The 22,210-nt window shown below is 49.0% G+C and overlaps 6 protein-coding genes across 8 annotated transcripts; 4 read left to right on the forward strand and 2 right to left on the reverse strand.

Annotated features, from left to right (window-relative positions):
* Window positions 1-2,108: 2,108 nt before the first annotated feature.
* On the forward strand, window positions 2,109-4,064 carry LOC9659207 (pentatricopeptide repeat-containing protein At4g02750). Its single transcript, XM_024674434.1, has 2 exons — window positions 2,109-3,005; window positions 3,117-4,064. The coding sequence occupies exons 1-2, from the start codon at window positions 2,109-2,111 to the stop codon at window positions 4,062-4,064; spliced, it is 1,845 nt and encodes a 614-aa protein (XP_024530202.1).
* A 160-nt stretch (window positions 4,065-4,224) lies between these two features.
* On the reverse strand, window positions 4,225-8,504 carry LOC9659208 (homeobox-leucine zipper protein HOX32). Its single transcript, XM_002969412.2, has 18 exons — window positions 7,895-8,504; window positions 7,480-7,696; window positions 7,279-7,406; window positions 7,124-7,214; window positions 6,967-7,062; window positions 6,793-6,906; window positions 6,643-6,726; window positions 6,424-6,579; window positions 6,290-6,364; window positions 6,120-6,229; window positions 5,864-6,056; window positions 5,628-5,801; window positions 5,493-5,573; window positions 5,296-5,430; window positions 4,926-5,230; window positions 4,781-4,874; window positions 4,567-4,719; window positions 4,225-4,511 (listed from the first exon to the last, which is right to left on the reverse strand). Exons 1-18 carry the CDS (start codon window positions 8,104-8,106, stop codon window positions 4,362-4,364), a joined length of 2,568 nt encoding a protein of 855 aa, XP_002969458.1. The 5' UTR covers window positions 8,107-8,504; the 3' UTR covers window positions 4,225-4,361.
* Window positions 8,505-10,515: 2,011 nt separating this feature from the next.
* Window positions 10,516-12,682, reverse strand: LOC9660098 (ricin B-like lectin EULS3). Of its 3 annotated transcripts, XM_002969413.2 has the most exons (6): window positions 12,413-12,682; window positions 12,071-12,360; window positions 11,242-11,949; window positions 11,066-11,198; window positions 10,876-10,992; window positions 10,523-10,816 (listed from the first exon to the last, which is right to left on the reverse strand). In XM_002969413.2, exons 2-3 carry the CDS (start codon window positions 12,318-12,320, stop codon window positions 11,483-11,485), a joined length of 717 nt encoding a protein of 238 aa, XP_002969459.1. In that variant the 5' UTR covers window positions 12,321-12,360; window positions 12,413-12,682; the 3' UTR covers window positions 10,523-10,816; window positions 10,876-10,992; window positions 11,066-11,198; window positions 11,242-11,482. The 3 variants fall into 3 exon arrangements, with proteins under 3 accessions (XP_024530308.1, XP_002969459.1, XP_024530307.1); XM_024674540.1 differs by having other exon boundaries at window positions 10,516-10,816; window positions 12,071-12,682; XM_024674539.1 differs by having other exon boundaries at window positions 12,071-12,682.
* Window positions 12,683-12,761: 79 nt separating this feature from the next.
* LOC9659209 (ricin B-like lectin R40C1) lies at window positions 12,762-15,535 on the forward strand. Its single transcript, XM_002969164.2, has 10 exons — window positions 12,762-13,001; window positions 13,055-13,177; window positions 13,234-13,465; window positions 13,727-13,848; window positions 14,050-14,172; window positions 14,263-14,382; window positions 14,458-14,686; window positions 14,740-14,924; window positions 14,993-15,115; window positions 15,175-15,535. Exons 1-10 carry the CDS (start codon window positions 12,834-12,836, stop codon window positions 15,397-15,399), a joined length of 1,650 nt encoding a protein of 549 aa, XP_002969210.2. The 5' UTR covers window positions 12,762-12,833; the 3' UTR covers window positions 15,400-15,535.
* Window positions 15,536-16,690: 1,155 nt separating this feature from the next.
* Window positions 16,691-18,820, forward strand: LOC9659210 (ricin B-like lectin R40C1). The gene is made up of 8 exons (XM_024674288.1): window positions 16,691-16,778; window positions 17,043-17,448; window positions 17,529-17,645; window positions 17,715-17,943; window positions 18,022-18,102; window positions 18,158-18,264; window positions 18,321-18,443; window positions 18,504-18,820. Exons 2-8 carry the CDS (start codon window positions 17,077-17,079, stop codon window positions 18,732-18,734), a joined length of 1,260 nt encoding a protein of 419 aa, XP_024530056.1. The 5' UTR covers window positions 16,691-16,778; window positions 17,043-17,076; the 3' UTR covers window positions 18,735-18,820.
* Window positions 18,821-18,895: 75 nt separating this feature from the next.
* On the forward strand, window positions 18,896-22,100 carry LOC112346126 (LRR receptor-like serine/threonine-protein kinase RCH1). The gene is made up of 2 exons (XM_024674286.1): window positions 18,896-21,423; window positions 21,476-22,100. Exons 1-2 carry the CDS (start codon window positions 18,924-18,926, stop codon window positions 21,898-21,900), a joined length of 2,925 nt encoding a protein of 974 aa, XP_024530054.1. The 5' UTR covers window positions 18,896-18,923; the 3' UTR covers window positions 21,901-22,100.
* The last annotated feature ends 110 nt before the right edge of the window (window positions 22,101-22,210 follow it).

Raw genomic sequence — 22,210 nt, forward strand, 5'->3', positions numbered from 1 at the left:
TGATGGAGAAGGGATTAGTGATTGAAGAGTTCTCAAAAAGAGGATTATTGAAAACGATGGTAGACATAAATGTGGGAGGGAATGGGATAGGATGTGTGAAGATGGAAAAAGGTTTGTGGAGGATGACTAAGGTGGGAAAATGGTCTTAGAATCTTAGATAATGGCACAAAATTTAATATAGAGTTTATGGTGTTATATATCATCTTAGGAAATATAAAGGATTGTAAACCATGGCAACCATCATCATGCATCTTTACCTGTAAATATCTCAAACTCTTAGTTGGACTTCCTTTATCTCTCACTAAAAATGCTATAGGAAGTTGCTCTACTCCAGTGCAGTTCTCCAGATTTGCAGCAGCTCTCCCCTGCATTTCTTGCAAATTATTCAGATTTCCATCCTTGCGTTTGATTTGCCCCTTTGATTTGCCATTATGCTATTGTTAATATGGAGGAAATCTGAGCCAGCATAAAACCCTAAACCTAGATACACATGGTGAACTTGGAGTAGTGCTTTCTTTTATCCACTATGATCTTTATAGCTCAGTTATTCACATTTGAAGTAGTTAGTCAAACTGACAAAGGCAATAGATATGATTTCTCCACCACTTTGTGGATTTCCAAGAGGACATTCAGCACCTAGAGACTTCAGGATATAATATTTCTAATGAACCATCATTACTTGAAGCCATTCTGGCATTTAGAGTTCTTTCTTTTCCTTTCTTTTTTTCTTTTTATCATTCTCTCATTTAGTTATTTTATTTTATGTTTTTCATTTTTCTCACCCTTTTTTTCATGGTTATCTCATGCAGTTATGAGGAGTGTTCTTTGACCAAGGCTCTCTAGCTTAAACTACTTTATCCTAATAAGTTGTAAGATATGAGTTTTATAGATTATGCTTAGAGTTTTTAATTTTCCTTCTTCATCACCCTCACAACTTTTCTCTCAATATTCCTCATTATCATTTATAGTCACCATTATTGTTTTCAATCATTTTCTATAGTGTTGCCCGCATATGCCACTTTTTTTTTATGACACCATAGCTGGGCTCAACATTTTTTCAACAATTTTCTATATTCAATTTACTCACCCAGATAATCCTTAAACACAATTAAAGTTTTAGCCAAAGATTCATTATCATCTACCAAATTACAAAAGTAGATCATCATAACAGTTTCGACTTAATTGCAAGTTCAGACTTCTAGTGGCTGATTGAGCCTTGTATGGCTAATTCCCCTCACCTTCCATTCATCCACAAGCAATACATCTCATCTTCTTCTCTTCTTTCACTTGAACAAAGTATTTACAGTGTAATCTAAGGCTTAGATAAAATATTTTAACTTGTTTTATTTTTAATCTTTTCTTTTTTACATTGCAAGTTCTGTTCCATACTTTGTTCCCATTACTTTTTTCATTTTCCTTTTCCATTTTATCTTTATCTCATCATCCATCCTTTGTCCTCTATTTACGTGTTCTTGCTATGTCAAAGCCTGGACATCTACCCAATGGAGTGAGGGTACAATTCTAAAGATATTCTTAGATATACTTGATGGATGGAGAAATTATTTAATATAACACCTTTTCTAGAGGGATTTTCAGTGAGAGATAGATTTTTTCAAGGGGATCTTGAGTGTGCAAGAGATTCCCAGACAACACATTTAATGCAAGAACAATTGCAATTATATAAAATCCTAAGAAAGGACTAGAGTTACCACTCCTGCTTGGTCCAAGTTACAAGATTTGTAAATCTTAAATATGCTTAATACTGTTCAAAACAAATTTACCAATACACAAAATTAACAGAACATAGTTGCATAGAAGAAACAGAAATAGAGACAAGGAAAACTAAACAAAAGATAACTTAAGAATTTCATGCAACTGAATGTACAAACATTGAATCCAAGAAAAATTCATGGAGCCAGAGGACCATTAGAAAAGAAGAATAAGAACAAGCATATCATATGTTTCAAATCGTGTTATGGTGGTACAGACTAGACCGGGCCATACACAACCCATTTAACAGGAATGTCTGTTGTTAGGCGATGTAAGAAATCTCTGCTGTATCCTGATCGTGCAGAAAACTCCAATTTACCTCTCAATGGTCTTGGTTGATGAGCAAAATATTGGCAGAGGTATGGAAGACCAAGAACAGTGCAATCGAGCTGCAGTTCTCTGCTCTGCTGGGTTCTTGCCGGGATCTAGCGACTGGAAGGCGAATCCACGCTCAGATTTTAGCAGGAGGAGGAGCCCCAACCCGATTCCTGTCCAATCTCATCGTCCAAATGTATGGAAAGTGCGGAAGCGTGGCCGATGCAGAGCTCGCATTCCGATCCATCCGAGATCCCAATCTCTTCTCTCACAGCATGATCATCTCGGCCTACATCCACAACGGGCAGCTGGATCAAGCGCGTGCAATGTTTTCTTCCTTCCATAACCGCGACGTGGTGCTGTGGAACACGATGCTTCAGGGATATGCCAGAACTGGGGATATCGTTGAGGCCACGAAGCTCTTCCAGGACATTCCTTCCAAGGATGCGGTATCGTGGAGCGAGGTCGTCCAGGCGCACGCACACGCTGGTGATTTGTGTAGTGCGCGGCAGATTCTAGACAAAATGCCGCTGTGGAACACCGGATCGTGGACTGCAATGCTTGTAGCAAATGCACAAGCAGGGCATCTTGACCAGACCTGGTTTTGTTTTGTGGGCATTCGTTTTCTAGACATTGTGGCGTGTAACGCAATGCTACAAGCGTTTACGAACTCTGGGGAGTATTTCAAGGCCTTTGAGCTGTTCTTTAAAATACCCAAGCACAACGTTGTTAGCTGCACAACAATGCTCGCTGCATATGCCCAAAAGGGACACAGTTTAGAGTTGAAACAGTTTTTCCAGGATATGCTTTGCAGAACGCCTATAACGTGGAACGCAATGGTGAACTGTTGCAAGCTTAACGACGCCAAAGAAACTGCCAAAAGAATGCCTGCCCATGACGTGATGACGTGGACGTCTCTGGTAACTGCATATGCCCAGGCCGGGGATCTTGACGAGGCTCGCAGCCTCTTTGATCGGATGCCCGAGAAGAATGTGGTGTCGTGGAACGCAATGATCCAAGCTCTCGGGCAGAACGAACATCCCAGCGAAGCGATGGATCTCTTCCTCGCAGCGCCGCTTCGCGAGATCGTCACCTGGAACCATATGATCGTGGCAATGGGCCAAAACGGCGAGATCGAGCAGGCGCGCCTGGTCTTTGATCGATTGCCCGCCCGGGACGTCGTCTCCTGGAGCTCGATCACCGCCGCGCTCGCCCACAACGGATCCATCCAAGAGGCGCGCGCGCTCTTCGACCACCACACTCCGGAGAGGAACCTCGTATCGTGGAACGCGATGGTGGCCGCCTACGGCCAATCCGGCGACGCCACCCTCGCCAAGGCCGTGTTCGATCGCAGCCCAGGGTGGAACACACTCTCCTGGAACTCGATCCTCGTCGCGCTCGCGGGCAACGGCCTCGTCGATCGAGCGCGCGAGATGTTCGACGGCTTCCCCGGCTCCCGGAACCTCGTCTCCTGGAGCGCGATGATCCAGGCGTACGCGCTCCACGCGCGGGGCGATCTCGCGCTGGGGCTCCTCCGGGAGATGGACGTGGAGGGGATCGAGGCGGACGAATCCACGCTCCTGGGCGTTCTTGCGCTGTGCGGTCACCTGGGGATGCTGAGGGAGGGGGTGGAGATGTTTCGGTGCCTGGCGAGCGATCGGTGGATGGAGCCCGGGGGCGAGCACTACAGCTGCATGGTGAGCTTGCTGGGGCGAGTGGGGATGGTGGAGGCGGCGGAGGAGCTGGTGCGGGCGATGCCGTTTATGCCCGGGGTGGCGGCGTGGACGAGCGTGTTGAATGCGTGCCGGACGCACGACCAGGTGGAGGTGGCGGAGAGGATGTGCGAGGATGCGCTGGAGGCGTTCCCGGACTGCCCCAGCCCCTACTCGCTCCTCGCCAATGTTTTGTCCAGGGGTATTTGCAAGGGTGCTGCGTCTGCCACCTTTCGCCGGAGGTCAGATCAGTTTATGAAACAGTAGTACCAATTTGTCCTGTCAAAATAGTAATAATAATATAAATTGTTATATAATTCCTATAATAATGGTGATACTTTAACATCTCTTTATCTATAAGAATAATAATTCTAGAGTTTCGAGAAAGGTACTCTTCCTTTGTATCTTCATGCTGCGGGTCATGATGCACATCAATCACTTTGGAGCTTGCAAGTTTTACTAAACTAATATTACATTTTTTTTTTCTTTTTGCACTTTTAATCAACAACACCAAATTATAAATTAAAAGCGTGGTTATAATAGATAAAAGGGGTGCCTGCGTTGTCAGCCGAGGAAGGACCAGTTGATGAACATGTAAGCCACGCACTGCGCATTGTCTTCCTCGTCCACAACTTTCCACGCCACTGCGCGGTCGTAAGCCGCGGGCCTTCCCTTGCTCGAGAGCTTGATACCGGGTGGAAGGCACGCATACCCCTGCGAGTAACAAAGAGAAAGCTTAGCCGGAGTAGCGAACATCGCTATGGAGTACCTGTTGAATGATCTGTGAGAATTCCGCGGCGCTGGCCTTCCTGGCATTGTCGTCCAGCGTCTTGTCCCACGGGATCCCGTGTAGCTCGGACCAGGTCGTCTCCAGCATCTCCAGGCCGGCCCGGTTTGCAAACACGAACTCCGGGATCATAGCCTGCGCAAAGAACCGATGTTTTAGAATCGCCACTTTGCTGCAGAGGGAGAAACGTTTTTACCTTCCAGGTACAGCACAGGATAGCGTCCTTGTGATGCCAGAAAGCGTCAGTGCTTCCTGGATCCGACTCAGTGAGATCCGAGGCGAAGTTTGCCCTGCACGATCGGTTGCTTAATGATATCAACCAAGGATACAAAAAGCTTTACCTGTAACTTCGCAAGATCTGATGGGCCAAGAGTAATGCCTCGACGTTCCTTGGACCCACGCGGGGCCCGAGCCGGAATGATGCCAGTGCCATGGCAATGCTTTGCACGGAAGCCATGACATGACGAACGTATTGGCGTGCGCTGGTCGCCACCTCGTCACGGTTGTGCGCTTCAAAGAGAAACTGGAACGCTAACGTCAATACGGAGCGCAGGTGGCAGCCAGACTCGTCCGGAAATTTTCCAATATCTGCTCCTCCCTCTAAACTGGACGCCAGGTCCAGTGTGCGTGACAAGCCGCTGCTATCCTGCAGAAGCGAAGCATACAAATTGTCAGATATACATACGTCCCGAGTTTTTGCTTTGTACTCACCACACCACTGTCTAAAGGTATCACTCGGAAGCCCGACGGCAACAAAGGAACGTCTTCCGAAACAGCGGCATCAACCGGAGCAAAGACGAGCTGAGCACAAACTCCCGTCGCATTATCATCGTGACCGCTACAGAGCTGTCAAAGGCCCATAATTCATGTCAAGAATAAGCACATTTAAAGAAAGCGATCGAGCTAACCTGGAGCAAGACTGTTTCCCTGGGAATAACAACGCCATTCTGACCAGAAGCGTGACCTTCCAGCTTAACGACCTCGAGAAACTGCAAGCCAAACCAATTACAATCGCGCATCACAACAAGGACAACGCTCAAAACCTCTTCTTCCTCGGCGGACTGAACTAATGGAACAGGGCACTGGCCGATGACGTTTCCCCTGGAGAAACCGCAAGCACTAGCCCTCATAGAAGCAGTGTCCAAGACAACGTTACAGTCCGCCCATTCGGAGCGGTGTTCGCGTAGGAAACGGATCAAAGTGGCTGGAGGAACATTCTACAATAAAAACCAAAGTAGCGGTTAACGTCTTTACTTTGCACATATATCTGTAAGCTCACCTGAAGTAGCATTGACGCCTTAGCACAAAGAACACCACCTCCGACAGCATACAATCGGTCCGGTGGCATGACTTGCCCTCCGATACTGCTGGCATTTGGAGCCACATTAATCGCAACGGTGACATCACCGTCTATTGCGTCAGTGATCATCCATCCGTCGTCAGCAAAGCTATTGACCGCCTCATTAAATCCCCTGTGTCATTAGATTCTTGCCGAAATGAGGCCCAGCAAAAAGGTTTTGGAACCGCATTATTACCGTGCAATTCGGCGACTGACACCTCTCCATGCAGCACTCTGCTGGGCTCCTCGAGGAGCGTTTTCGTTCAAAGGAGATTCGTATATAAGACGTCGTAAGAACCTCAAAGCCTGTAGAACGAAATAAAAGTAATAAGTCGTGAGTTTCAAAGACCAAGAAGTAAGTTATACCCCCAGAGTCATCCTCTGGGCCAAGACAGATGATGATTCGTACAACGGCCGGAGAACTTCGTGCACCTTCCAAGACTGTAGGATTCACAAGCCAAACGTTAGCGCGTGCGAGCAGCCATTGCATAAAAACGCACCTCCAGATCCATGTGATCGACAATGTAGATGCTGCACACGTTGCCTTCGAATGGCCGGATAAGAAAGCCGCTAGCAAGCATTTCGGCTCGGACAAAGTCATTCCCTGCTTTCGCGGCGGGGAGGCCATGGACGCCACTCAGAGATTTCTCGCAGACCTTGACATGCACAGAAAATCCCACATCAAATCTTTTTCCCAGCCATTCGGCTTCTTTACGCACCACTAAATCTCCCTCGTCCAAAAAGGTTGTGTAACGCAGTGTCCAGAAGTCTCTGGCAGCGGCAAGTGTTGTGGGGGCGTACATCTGCAAAAGAAGAAAAAGACTCGCGTGCATTAGCAGCAACACCAGATATTCTGCGACTGAAATCACCTGAGTGTATACCAACTCCACAGTCCCACCATTTGGGGTAGGAAAGGCACGCAAGACTTCAAGGCGTCGACAGTCTCGGAGCCAGGAGGATCGGTCTTTCAGGATTTCCGCGACCTTCCAAAAGTTGCATAAAACATATAAGACTCGCAAAACCATACACTCCAATAAGCATACCTTGTCGGGTTCTAGACCAACTAGACCCCAGGCTCGAGCAGCTACACCAGTACTGCCATGTGAAATCGCTGCAGTACCAGCAGAATCAGGACCAGGCTGCCAAAGAAACACAATAATCTCAGCATATATACATCCAAAATGGAAAAATATGCATTACCTTCATCCCAGGCAACTGGATCCAATCCACGGCCGTGCCTCTAGCCTTTGCTAGAAACTCAGTCAGAGTTTCCTCCGCAATAGCCAAGAGTCTGCCAAAGCAAAAGCAAGATCAGTGTCATATCACTTTCAGGAAAGCGAGCATCGCTGACTGACCCAGCGGGACTTGAATCGCGCGCAATCTGGGGCGCTGTTGTTGTTGTAGTCGTAGAAGCAGCGACCAGCTGCTGAGGCATCCCGCCCGTCACCTCCGAGTCGGGGCTCCTATCAGCCGCAAGCGCTGCCTGGAAAACAGAAAAGACTCAAGACTTTCAGTACCAAGAACGAGAAAGACTGGGGAGAAAAAACATTAATCACCTGTGCATCATTAGCATATCTCCGAGAGAGCTTGAGATCTCTCTCGGAGCCTCCCTGCTGCTGCAGCTGCTGGCGCAGGTACTGGTTCTCCAACGCCAATTGCGAGCTGTGCTTGGTGAGGCGCTCGTTCTCCTCCATAATGATCTTGTTCATAGCCGTCAGCGATGCGTTCACGCTCTGCAGCCGCGACGTCTCCTTGCGCTGCTTCTCGCGGCATCTACCCAAAGAGAAGAAAGGAAAAATGAGATCTTGGAAACCTTTAGAGCTAGCTAGAAAGTAAACTATAGCAACTTTAGCTAGAAAGATGGAAGAAATGAGTAACTAGTTGCAAGTTCTAGCAAGAACACCACCTAGAAGAGGAATGTACTCCATGATGATCATCTAGCTAATGCACATTTCTTGGATGAGCACTCACCGGCGATTCTGGAACCAGACTTTGATCTGCCTGGGCTCGATGTTGGCAAGAACCGGATACTCACGCAAGAGCTGCTGCCGCCGAATGGAGCTCGGCTTGGGGCACTCGTTATAGACCCGCTCCAATGCCTCGACTTGCTCAGGCGTGTAGCGAATGTACTTCCCCGCATCCATGATATGCTTGTTTGAATCCTTCATTTTCATCACGGCCATTCCCCAGGCGCTAGCCTAGGACATCCACCTCTTCTCGATTCATCCTCCTCCCACCTCCCACATCATCGCAGCCGCTGCTAGACTACCAAATATTTCGCCATCGCGGGTGATATTTCAGCAGCGCGATCGCTCCTCCATGCCGCCACACCTGAGATTACCCCCTAGATGATCCGCCGGAGCACAAAGAAGACATCCAGCTCCATTCTTGGCCAAGAACCAGTCCTGGAATGGGAAATCGCCGCAACCGCGCGCTCACATATCCAATGCCGCTGCTGGACGAGTCGCCGATACCGAGAGCCGATTCGCAATCCGAGAGAGAAGGACGCAGCAGCACATCAAAGACGAGACAAGGACCGAGCATGAGGGAACACGAGCACGCAGCGAAATCATAAGCCTTGAAGCAGGGGACTTATGGGGAAATGGGGCGGCCACATTGGCGAGGGCGTACTTGTGGCCATGGCGCCCTGGTGCCGTACAATCGCGGGGCCCACGCTCACGGCCGCCCGTCGGCGGGGCGGCAGCCAGCGGCTGACACGTCGCCAGCGGCCCGTCAGCGGCCGTCACCATTCCCGGGGACCACGACACCGTACCGTTACGCGGCCGCCCCTTAGTAAAGGTTCGCCATCCGTACGCCCTAATTAGGGTAAATCTGGAGAATATGCGTTGTCTCATAAGTTGTCACACAAGTTCTAAGGCGCCATGGTTTCAAGGCGGAGGTTGGGCAGTCTGTTTTTCAGGGGATGTGTTTTTATGGCCCTCTCAATTTGCCGGGTCCTTTGCCGATCACGAGATTTGTGTCCTCTTCAGAAGCTCGCAGAAGCAGCCCGGGAAATAATCCCCGGAATCTTTTCTCCCGCGGGGAATATTCTCCCTGTCGGGATGCTCAAACGGGACGCAAGACCCGGGATGAAATTGACGGGTGGGCTCTTGCGTGCCTGACACAAACAAAAGCGAGAAAAAGATTGATAGATTGGTTGTCTGTGCTATAGTTTATTTCGCAAGGATTTTTCGTGCCGGTTAAAACTTGGATCTTTCCTTGTCTTTTGCTCCATCCTAGATTTGCAAAGCTGAGATATCGCAGAGTTTTGTATGTGTGTGGTGTGTCCTCTCTCTCTCCAGTCTGCCACAAGATTCCAGCCCAGAGAGACGCTCTCGCCTCCCTGCGAATGTATTGATCTCCTAAATAATGGGGAGACGAGAGGATTGAAAGCGTCCCAATTTGCTTGGCGTTATGTGCTTGTTTGATAGCTGTTTTGTTATAGTGGTATCATCCACATTCATCCATCCAGGAATCCCATCGAAATCCATCCAAGATCCACGATCCATCCATCCATTGATTCGCCTGCATTGGTCAATCTCGTTGTGGCTCCAATTGTCAAGCCTTTAAAAAAAGGAGAGAAAAGAGCACCACTTCCATAGCTCGCTTGCAGAAGCAGAGACCACTAACGCGAGGAGATTTTGCTGCCCAGTCGGTTAAGCCACAGGTGCCTTTGGGTCCCCCTTCCCACCCAGGCCAGTAGTGGGCGGCCACGCGGCGGGCGGGGATTGGGCCCCGGCCCGGATCTTGTCGCCACTGGGGGTATATGCTTGGAGAATTGTTTTGCTCCCTGCTTGCTTGCATTGCATTCCTTCTTTCCTTCTTTTCTTGCAATGTAAGGGATATAGATCTTTGGGAACAAATCAAGTTGGTGTAAGCTCTCTCACACTTGGGGGAATTTCACAATGCCAAGGAAAGGAGGGGGGGATGTTGGCAGCGTGCCCAACACGTCATGATACATGTCGGCATGCATCCATCCACCATCCATGATGCCATATGGATGGGAGAGGGGGCGTACGGGCGCGAGGAGAATGTGGACCACGGTGGACCACTGTGGACCCCGAGTACGGAGCGTTTAATAATTCAAGAATTATAGGACAATGTGTGAAGACCACAAGCACCAAGCTGGATCCTCTTTACCCATAGTTATTTTCCTTGAAAAGATTTTGTGACCCCTGTCTTGTCTTGCCAACCCAACATTGTTTATATGTATTTCAAGAGCCTTTAACTAACGGACTGTATCGCTTCATCACTAGGCGATGTCCAGCAGTGACAAACACCCAACAAAAGAGCGTTTTGATAATGCTCCTCGGCATCTTTTATACCCAAATTTTCTTTCACATCCCCACCTCTCCAAAAACTTCCGTCCGCCACCTTTTCTTTTCATAGCTTGTGCCAACCTTTTTGACTTGTGGCTAGGTGTCGCTACTTGGCTTGATATGATCGCCACCATGTTCTTTGCCAAAGCGAAAAGAATGTAAATCCAACATGCAAAACGCACGCGTCCGAGGGCGCCACGTGTGCGTGTGAGGGACGCTACGTGATGTCACATCAACATCATCGTATGCCCTATATTTCATATACACTGCACAGACAAAAGGTGCGTAGCTTAGTCTTTTTATAAAACCTTGGGCTGCTCCAAATGATAGAATAACTCTTTTGTGTTTTTCAGGCCTCGATGAACTCCCACAGCTGGTTATCGCCAGTGTGCCACGAGAAAAGCATAAGCCTGTTGTTTGGCTGGACGCCGCCGTGTTTGCGATCACCGTGATCCACGTCCAAGTTCAGTTGAGTGTTCTCGAATGGACGAATCGCGAAGTACTTATCGTAGCTCTCGGGGCTCAGCGTCCATAGGATTGAGCTACTGAGCTCACAGTAGACAATGAGAACGACCTGGATTGAGAGTTTAGAAGTTGGAGAATTGCTAATGAGCAGATGAAGTTATTTCTTACTTGTTCGTCGTCGTTAGCTCTGTGGCGAAGAACTCGCCCGGAACCGGCGTTTGTGAGGACGAAGGCCTTGCTGCCTGCCGCGTCTACGAAATTGTAAGTAGAGTTCAAGAACCAAATCTGTGTAAGTCCCCCGCATGAGAAAAAGAAGAAAAAGAAAAAACTGAGCCAGAGAAAGAAACGTCTTACTTACCTGGTTGCGACAAGTTGAGTCGCAGAGGTTCATTCTCACGGTTTCATTCAGCGCCGTCAAACAATACGCTGATGAAGCCTTGGTTCGAAGTTGATAACTCCGAAAACTCGGCTCGCAATCTTGGGCAGCGCATCTGCACAACGGAATTACGCGAAGAAAACTGCCAGCTACAATACCTCGAAACAAGACCAACTAGCGCCAGAAAGAAGAACATTGTCACACTGCCTCGAGAAGTTTTCTCACGCAACGATTGTAAGCTTCTTCCAGTCTTAAACATCGCGTGTCATCGTGCTTGGTATGAAGCTAACAATCTGTCCTGGAAGAATAAACAGCACAACCTCAGCAAAGCTGTGCGTATGATATTCCATTGTAAACAGCACCATCACCTTCGCGTGATGGTGACGAGTAACATTGTCGTTACACCTGAAACTGCTTAAGATAATCTGGATCCTTGCTAGCCTTGTCCTTGAATCTAACAAACCACTGATCGAGCAAGTTAAGTGGCACGATAATCCTCCCGTCCTGGGCAGCCTTAGAACACGATTGCATGAAATGGAAAAAGTTCTCACCGATCTTGAGAGCAACCTTCTCGACGTGGTAGTACTGCCGAATGTTGAGAGCTGGAAGCGTCGACAAATCCTCGAGCGAAACACCAATGGAGGCATTGAGCGGCGGAGCGTCCAGGGCCGTCAATTGCTTCTTCCCGCCGTGCTTGGGCCAGAGGAGAGTGATCATCGCCGAGGGGCAAACGTTGCTTATTCCACCGCAGTACTGGAATGCCGAGCCTGGGGATTGCACGTACACGGCCAGTGCTTTCTCCGGTGGAAGAACGAACTGGTTGAAGAGAAAGATGCACATCTCCGTGACTTGTTCGTACGATGTTCCTGTTGGAAAGCCGTTAGAACAAGCACAAAAGGAAATTTTGCTAATCAAGAGAAGTCACGAAAAATCTAGAGCAGGGACCTGATAGAAATCCAAAGAACTACGCATTGATCGGGAACTCACCGACGAAGATTGCCATGTCCAGGCACCAGCGGCAAGAATCGAGCTGCTTAAAGCTGAAGGCGTCGATCGGGTAGCTGTGCCTGGGGAAGACGACGCCAAAGATTCTCACGCAGCTCTCCCGGCCGCAGTAGCGCACAATCTCGCTGCCTGAATCGCAGTGCCGTTTCTTGCGCCTGTCGTAAGAATCATCCACCAGCGCATCAATCTCATACTCTTCCAGCGCTCTCCTGGCCTTCCTCCCAGAATCCATCCGAGAAGACCAAAAACCCTAGGCAATGTTCTTGAAGCTTCTGGAACCAAGATTTTATTCCAAGGATTAAATCAATGAATCGCCAAATTCACCTAGTGAGCTAGTGATCTGGAAGCGCAGCATTGACGGCTTCCACGCCATCGATCGACTACCGGACCCTATCCCGCTCCATTTGAAGCTGCCGTGCGGCGTATCTCTCCTGATCCTTGATAGCGCCAGCGCGCAAATCTTCGCGCTCCTGCTGCTGCATCTTGTGGACGCCGGCGATCGCGATTACTGTGAATGCCGAGACGAGGAGCAGAACGCTCAATCCTCGATCCATAATCCAAGAGCCCTACATTTTCCCCCCGCAAGAACCCTAACAAACCCTGACCGTCCGATGAGGCTGAACGGCCCAGATGGGTTTGGGACTCACTATAAAACCCTGCTCTGTTGCCAAATTTTCCAGTGCGTTTGCTTGCATTGTCTAGAGATTTTGTTTAAAGTTTTGCTCCAGCTCTCTCTCGATCGATCATGTCGTACCAGCAGGGATATGGATCCTATGAGCAGCACGCTCACGGGCATCCGCCAGTCCAGGGCCAGGTTGTTCGCGTCTTTTGCAAGGCTCGCCCCGATTTCTATCTGACCGCCACCGACGATGGCGTTGTCCTCTCCCAGGGCAATGTCCAGGACCCGCGCCAGGTCTGTTCTCGAAATCCCGAGATGTTCTCACTAGATTTTGGGGCTTTGTGCAGCAATGGATCAAGGACGATTCCTGGGGCGAGCGCCTGACCGATTCGTCGGGATCCAAGGCCTTCGCACTCATCAACAAGGCCACTGGTCAAGCGCTTCGTCATGGCAATTCCGAGAACGAGCAGGCAAGTTTCTGATTCGATCGATCGATGTGGGGTCTCTAAATCTTTGTTCCACTCAGGTGGTTCTATCCGCTTACTCCAAGAACGAGATGGACGATGATCTCCTGTGGAGCGCCAGCGATGATCTCGGCCACGGCTTCCACACCGTGAGGACTTACAACAACATCGACCTCAACCTCGATGCCGATCACGGTGATAAAAAGCACGGCGGGATCAAGGAAGGGAACAAGCTCATCCTCTTCAAGTGGCAGAAGACTCACGACAACCAGTTTTGGAAGATTGTCCCAGTTTGAGGGATTGGATGGGCCTCTATCTTGTGTTAGTCTGTGTGTTCATGTTCTTCCAAGAACTTACATTGTAACTACGTAAAAAGTTAAAAAAAAAAAGATGCTTCTGTTGTGTTTGTAAACCTTGGTGCCATTAAAATTCACATAGGCGAGCCTTGTGTTCGCAAACCATGGTGCGATTAAAATGCGAATATGTGAACGCTCGGATAGAGATAACGGGTCTCGGTGGAAATGTAACACGTGGCATGGACACGCCCCTACCTAGATAGATTCGCCAATTTTCAAAATGGTACACCTGTTACTCCTGGAAGGGACAGCTTACTCGCTGTCCGCATGACACGTGTTAAGTCTCATCTACGTGTCGATTTCAAACGCGCCGTGACCGAGGTCCCCGGCTCGATTCCCTCGTTTGAATAATTTCTAGGCGTTGGTGGCGGACCAAGGAGCGAGGTAACTTTCCGTCCTCCCCAGTAAAAATTCTCCATAAATCTGCGATTATTAGTCAATCCGTGAGGAACAGGAGCAGCGTTTCTTTTTTCGTGCCTAGTTTCTCTTCGAGTTCTCTGATCGATCGATCGATCGAGGTAGCGAGTGACGATGCCGCAGGGTCAGTTTGTGAAGATCCAGTGCAAGGCCGATAGCGCCTACAATCTTGCCGCCCGGACCGATGGCGTGGTGATGGCCCCGGCCGATGAATCCGATCCTCGCCAGGTATGCTCTGCCTTGATATTTCCTTTCGACCGCCCGCGATGTTGATCGATGCTTACTTTTTTCCCCATCTCGATCAATCCATCGCTCCAGCAATGGTACAAGGACGAATCGTGGGAGCACGTCAAGGATGCCAAGGGCTCCGCGAGCTTTGCATTGATCAATCGGGCTACTGGCCAAGCCCTCACGCATCCGGGCGGCCTAGATACCCAGGTACTTTGGATCTATCCTTTGGGAAAAACTAATTTCTAAGTTCTTTGTCTGTTTGATCGATCGATCGATGCATAGGTGACCATGTCCGACTACTTTGGGGATTCCGAGGATAAGTCTACTCTGTGGACACTTAGCCAAGATGTGTGTGGGGGCTGGAACGCTTTGCGACCATACTATGATACTTCTCTCAACTTATCCACGAATCACTGGGATAAGAAGCACGGTGGTCTTACCGATGGGACTGACGTCTTGATCACTAAGTGGAAGGAGTACGATAACCAATGCTGGAAGCTAGTTCCTACGCGTAAGTTTTTCGATGGTTTTCTTTTGGATCTTCGCTGAAGGAAGAATGAACAGGTGATAGCACGGGCGGAGCCGATCATTTCCACCGTGTTTTGAGGACCGAGAGCCGTGTGGTTGATCGCTCCTTGCATCACCTGCCGAAGTATAGCCTCGTCACCAAGGCCGGAGAAGGTTACAGCGTGAGTGCGCGTGGAGACGGCGTGGTCCTTGCGCCTAGCGATCCATCGGATGGCCGCCAGGTATGTTCTACAGAAAAGAAAGTTCTTTGTTTCATCAGATTCTAAGGGAACTTTTGGAAACTTTGTAGCAATGGATCAAGGATGACTGGTGGGGCAGCAAGCTCTTGGACTCCCTTGGCCAGCCTGCTTTTGTGATGCTCAATGTGGCTACGCAGCACGCTCTTTCTCATGCTCCCGGCGAAGGCCAGCAGGTAATCGCACGAGAAGTTTAATCCTTCTTCTAGCTCAGCGTTTTGTTTTTGCTCCTCAGGTTTCTCTCGCAAAGTTTGTCCCCAATCTCCTCAACCAGGACATACTCTGGACGAAGCAGGAAGTTGGGCACGGATGGTTTGCTGTGCGACCCGCCAATAACGTGAAGCTCACCATGGATGCTTTCCGTGCCGATAAGAAACATGGTGGGCCGAGCGATGGGACTAAAGTCGTGGTGTTCAAGTGGAGCGACCAGGAAAACCAGCACTGGAAGTTCACTGAGTGAGAGAAGAAAAGTGAGAATTTTCTATGTGTGTCTGTATTGTCAAAAGCTAGTCCATCAATCAGCACTGCTTATAGATCCTGGAAACCATGTAAGTTTTACTTTATGCGGTTCTGGAATCTAGATCTTGAGAAGCTAACCAAAGAAATAGTTTACCGTAGTCCATCACCGACAATTTGCCTCGTAAAGGTCTCATTGACAAAGCACTACTTATAGATCCTGGAAACCATGTAAGTTTTACTTTATGCGGTTCTGGAATCTAGATCTTGAGAAGCTAACCAAAGAAATAGTTTACCGTAGTCCATCACCGACAATTTGCCTCATAAAGGTCTCATTGACAAAGCACTATTGACACATACGAAGCGAATTACAAAGGTTCAAATTATCGCAGAATTGCAAGTTTATTTTCGCAGTCTCATTCTTTTTGTTGGGCACCGTGAGACTGCCAATACAGAATGATATAAATAGATAAATAGATATATAGAATAAACTAGCTTTACATCATTTATTTATGTGCCAAACTAATGAATGTTATCTTAAATTGAAGATGTACATATTAATTAACATTTTAATATCATTTTGTCTTATTATTTAGATAGATAGATATTCTGGGCTGTGTGATATAACTTCGGTGGGGGCGACGACTTGTGAAGGGTTTATGTCCTAGCCAGCCTTTCCAGGCAAAACCAAGTCCATGCCAATGATAATTACCTATTTTATCTAGGTAGTTCTACCCCTTTGGTCTGATGGGCGCTATCCGAAAGACATGTATTATTATATGTTGTTTATGTGCCCATCATGAAATCTTGAAACATAGACATGATAGTGTTTTACATGGCTGTTGGAGTAGGACCTCCAAGTGGATGCCGAGCTTGTCCGTCCATCTCTTGCAATTGTGCCACCAGCCAAGGCATAACATCACTAATTTGCCAGAACATTTCTCACTAAAGGTCTGTCCCTCTCAATTGAAAATTTCAAAAGCTAATTCATCAATGATGTGTTTACTGCCATAAGGTTCCACTTATAAGACCTAACCTACCTTACACACTCAATGGACGAACCACAGCAATATTTCCTATTATTTTATCACCGACAGTTTGCCGCATAAAGTTATAGCGCAGAGCCACGATATCTCCGTGTTTGACAAAGACGCGTTTAAGGCCCATGCGTTCTATCCACAATATCTTGATTGACGTGTGGCACGTGGCAGATACTAGACACGTGTCGTCAAGCCATGGCTCCAGCTGTGAGAGGATATAAGCTTCCCCTGAGAGCATATCCTTTGCTACTTCTATATAAAAGCAGCCTGACGATCGCTAGGCAGACGTACGAAGCGCGAAGAACTGTAAAGGCGAGCAAAGGGGATTGAGCGTTAGCACCAGGTGAATCTCTCGATATGTTTTATTTCCCTCCAGTGTGGATCGGCCGGGATTCCATGCTTGGATCGCAGTTCTTCTCTGGCATTTTGCGACTCTACGCCATGGACGATCCAATGTGTGAAACCCCAGCCAGCGCCATCGTGTTCCCGCCTCCTCCTCCATCCCCCTCTCGCAATCCCGGCCAAGATTCATGGATTCCGGCATCACGCGCTGCTCCTTGTTTGGCTGCGATCGTCTGATCCGGTGCATGTGTTCCATTGTTTGCAGGATTCGATCGATCAGATCAAGGCGGCCCGGAAATATGGCAGAGTATGGAGGATATGGAGGAGCTCCGGACACGACGGCGGCGCCGTACGGAAGTGGACCCGAATATTCGAGCTATGGCGGAGGACGGATGGACGAGTCCGAGCCAAGGGGCTTCTTCCACCACGACAAGAAGCCGGGGCACGAGCACCACCACGAGCAGCCCCATCGCTTCGATCAGGAGAATGTAGGTGGTGGCTATGGTGAGCAGCAGCAGCAGAGTGGCTATCACAGCAGACCAGGCGGCGGTGGTGGCAGCGCACACGAAGAGGTTTTTAAGATTGTCTGCGAGGCAAATCCCAGCTACTATCTCACTGATCGTGGTGGAGAGCTCGTGCTAGCACCTGGAAACGAATCCAATCCTCATCAGGTACTTCGTTTGTCCAAAACTTTTTAATTTCGTGTCTCGCATCGCTTAAACTTGAGAGCTTGTTCTTGGTGATTTAATAGCAATGGTACAAGGACACAAGGCACAGCTCCAAGAAGGACAAGGAGGGCTTCCCTGGCTTCTCAGTCATTAACAAAGCGAGCGGCTTGGCACTTTATCACGACGACAAGAAAGATAAAGTAAGATTGTCTGCTCGTGAGCGTTTTTTCTAAAGTTTTGGTCGTGCTCGTGTGTTCTTTTGCTTGCAGGTGTATCTAAAACCATATGACGCCAATGACACAAGCGAGTCTTTCCTGTGGAGCCAAAGCGCGGATGTCGGGCATGGCTACCAGTGCATCCGTCCATTTACAGACGTCCACCTCAACTTGGACGCTTATCGTGGCGACAAAGAGCACGGAGGTGTTAAGGATGGAACGACCGTGATCTTGCACAAGTGGAACAAGCAGGAAAATCAGAAGTGGAAGATCCTACCGATAAGTAAGTTACATTCTTTTTCTTGTTTGGCTGTGATAAACTACACTTCTGTGACACTAACTCTTCTGCTACCCATTGTAGCTTCTACTGGTGCTTATGGTGCTGAGGCGCAGTCTTATGGTACAAGTGCTGCCTATGGTGGTGGACAAGGCCAGTCTTACGGTAAGTGATTTTTTACCTAAACTGTGAAAGCTCTCTCATGGCGCCGGCCTTTCAGGACAACAAACTGTAAAGCTTTCCTGCGAAGCGAGACCAGACTATTACGTTACTGTTCGCGGTGACTCTGTGGTTCTCGCCGCTAGTGAGGAATCTGATCCAAGACAGGTATAAAGCACACAGTCAATGCGTCGGTGGTATCATATAGCTTGTCGCCGTTTCAGGAATGGTTCCAGGACAACAAGCTGGCTGCAAACATGAAAGACGAGTCAGGCTCGCCTGCGTTCGTGTTGATCAACAAGGCCACACAGAAGGCACTGCAGCATGGAGAAAAAGAATTTGATAAGGTAAATGAAAGAGGAGGAAAGCTAGATCTTTCATGAGTTATAATACTTTTGTTTCCACAGGTGCGAGTAGTGTCCCTTCACGGCGACCGCCCGGACGAATCGGTGCTGTGGACGCTCAGCGCCGACGTTGGAAAGGGATACAGATGCCTGCGCCCTGTTGGAAACATCCATCTGAATCTAGACGCGAGCCACGGCGATGAGAAGCACGGTGGCGTTCACGACGGCACGGAGCTCATCCTCTTCAAATGGCTGAAGCGGGAGAACCAGAAGTGGCGCCTCACGTACTTGTAAATACTAGAACTTTGCGATGTTAATAATTATCACTACTGTAAATAAAGGTTTGGGTAAGTGAAGTGAAAAAAAATTTTCCTTTTTTCTTGAAATGATGGAGATCCTGACATTTTGCCTAGCCTATGTTACGGTCTGGGTCAAGGTCCGAAAGCTATGATCGTGTAAGCGTGTTGTATACGAGACGGCAAGATGGAGATGATAAAAACGAAAGGTGGTGATTGTGACTTTAACTCATCGCATTCACTTGGAACGACGGCAATGGTCTGCTCGACGCTGGTGGTGGTGACTTTCGTTGTATCCTTCTTCCTTGTTTCAATTCCCAACCCTTCCGAGGCATCGCTCCTGGATGACCAGCACGTCCTCTTGCTTACAAAAGCTTCGCTACAGGATCCTCTCGAGCAGCTCAAGGGATGGACGAACCGAAGCTCCATTTGCTCGTGGCGAGGCGTGACTTGCGACGAGAGAGAGCTCGCGGTGGTGGGATTGAATCTCTCGTCCATGGGTCTCGGAGGCCGGCTCGACACCTTGCATCTCCTCGGCAGGCTCGAGAACCTGACGCTTCTCAATCTCGAGAACAACAATCTGCAAGGCTGGATTCCACCACAAATCGCCAACCACACCCTCCTGGAAGAGCTCCATCTTGGAGGCAACCCCCTCGCCCCAGCATCCATCCCCGAGCAGCTCTGTCGCCTCCATAGCTTGCGAGTTCTAGAGCTCGACAGCGCCAATCTTCACGGCTCCATTCCAGGCTGCTATGGAAATTTCACCAGGATGGAGAAGCTGCTGCTCGCGAAGAACTTCCTCACAGGCCCAATCCCGGACTCCCTCTCAAGAATGGAAGCTCTACAAGAGCTCGACCTTGCCGCCAACACGCTCACTGGGCCCATTCCACCGTCGCTGGGTAGCCTCCAAAATCTCCGGAACCTCTACTTGTGGCAAAACCAGCTCTCCGGAAGAGTTCCACCGCACTTGGGAAACCTCACCATGCTTGAATGCTTCGATGTTGCCAACAACAGCCTCGGAGGGGAGCTTCCACGGGAACTGTCCAACTTGCGAAACCTGAGGGAGTTCCACGTGTCTATAAACAGCTTCACTGGAGAATTCCCTCCATGGATCGCGGAGCATCCTTATCTTGTGGATATCGGCCTGACGGTGAATCAATTCCACGGTCCCATCCCGCCGAATCTCGGAGTTAACAGCAAGCTGCAAGGTATGGATCTGGGAACCAACAAGTTCACGGGTGAGATTCCACCAAACTTGTGCATGCACAACGAGTTGGTTTACCTGGTTCTTATTGAAAACGAGCTGTCGGGGCCGATTCCACGAGGATTACTCCAGTGTCAAACGTTGAAAAGGCTAAGGTTGGAGAACAACAACCTCACGGGTGACATCAACTTCGACGCGCCGGCTCTCACCGTAGCGATAATCCGCGAGAATAATCTGGATGGCGGCCTGTTTATAGAAGCGAGGAGTAACATGTCAGCACTGCAAACGCTGGATCTACGCTCGAATCGAATGAAAGGCGACTTACCAGAGAAGCTGAGCTCGCTCACGGGTTTGCAGAAGCTTCAGTTGGCCGGAAATCGTTTTTCCGGAAGCATTCCTCGCAACCTCGGCTTCAAGTTGAAGCAGCTCGAAGTCCTTGATCTCAGTGACAACAATCTCGAAGGAGGGATACCCCTGTCGGTTTCCAGCTGCAGCAACCTGGTCACGCTCAATCTCAGCAAGAACAGCCTCAGTGGGACGATTGCTCTTGAAAGGATGGACAAGCTTAACGCACTGGATCTCTCGCACAACCAGCTTCACGGTGGAATACCTCTGGCCATTGGACGATCTCCTGCTCTTGAGAAACTTGATCTCTCGTTCAACAATCTGTCCGGAGAGGTGCCGGCCTTTTGCAAGAGGATGGTGACCAACATCACAGGGAATCCCATGCTCTGTTGGCCAGAGCAGTGCAAACTCGGGGAAAAAGACGCGGAGCGGCAAGTACTTCACACCAGGGCCCTGTATATCGCAGTAGCAACGATCTCCACGGTCGCGTTTATTCTGATCGTTGGGAGCTGCCTGTCATTCTGCTGCCCGCCATACAAAAACCGGGAGCTTGAAAAAAAGAAGTGGGAGATAACTTGGTACCATACCAAGAAAGGGTCCGTGGAAGACGTCTTGGAGTGTGTGGAGAAGGGTGACAAACTCGTATCTGGCCGAAGAAGCAGTGTTTATGTAGGGATGCTGAAGGACCATGGCATTCGAGTTGCTGTGAAGAAGCTCCAGGCAACAGATGATAGCCGATGGGAGTTTGACGCTGAGGTTGCGACACTGGGAGCGATGCGGCACAGAAACGTTGTCAAGCTGCTTGCTTCCTGCACAGACGGAGAAACTTATCTCTTGGTATATGAATATATGCCAATGGGAAACCTGAGGGGACTCCTTCATGGTAAGATGGCGAAGAGCGTCAGCCTTGGGTGGGACAAGCGGATTGATATCATCTGCGGCATAGCCGATGGACTTGCGTACTTGCACCACGACTACGGCCCCAAAGTCGTCCACCGAGACGTCAAGTGTGAGAACATCCTCTTGGATGCGGACATGCAGCCCCGACTGGCAGATTTCGGCCTAGCCAAGCTATTGAATTGCAATAAACCTTGCACTGCTTCCAAGTTCGCTGGAAGTCACGGCTACATTGCTCCAGGTACGAATCTAACATGAAAAGTTAACGTGTTAAAACCTGGTTGTGATTGTAGAGTATGCTTACACCCTGAAAGTCGACGAGAAGGCGGACGTGTACAGTTTTGGGATCGTGATGTTGGAAGTGGTGACGGGAAAAATGGCCACATGGAGAGATGACAGGAACGATCTGGACCTGGTGGAATGGGCCAAGGGAAAATCAGTGACGGAGCTTGCAGTAGAAGCTGACACGGAGAGCTATGCATTGGTGCTGGAGATAGCTCTAAGCTGCGTAGAGAAGTGTCCGAGCCGGAGGCCTACGATGGAAATGGTCGTAGAAAGGCTCAGTGTCGTGAGGAGGAAAGGAAAACTTACAGGTTTAGAGAAGGATAAGCTGGATGGAAGCGAAGGAACTGCTGAAAAACTTGAAGCTGGCATCGAAGACTGTCAAGATGGGAGGAATTCGAAAACTGTGGCAATACCGTCGTATTCCTTTCCTTAGTGCCCCTGGCCTGTAACTTTGTAACTTTACAGAGTCAGTTCAAGTGACTCTGTAAAAACCAAAACTCAAGAAGATGACGACTGAAGACTAGAAAGCAAATTTCCTTACACTGAGTGGACACCTTAGTAATTTCGATTCTGTCCATTATTGTTGTAAGACTGGTGCTATTGCGGCCAAAAGAAGATATATTCATGCACTCACGTCCAATGCTTGTGCATAAAACAGAAATTTGCCATCATGGAGGATCCAATATGCTTTGACCTGAGTGAAGCTTTAAATTGGACATACGCTCTCCAGCACACTCTGCAGC

The sequence above is a fragment of the Selaginella moellendorffii genome, unplaced genomic scaffold (genome assembly GCF_000143415.4).
Source record: "Selaginella moellendorffii unplaced genomic scaffold, v1.0 SELMOscaffold_12, whole genome shotgun sequence".
Lineage (NCBI taxonomy): Eukaryota > Viridiplantae > Streptophyta > Lycopodiopsida > Selaginellales > Selaginellaceae > Selaginella > Selaginella moellendorffii.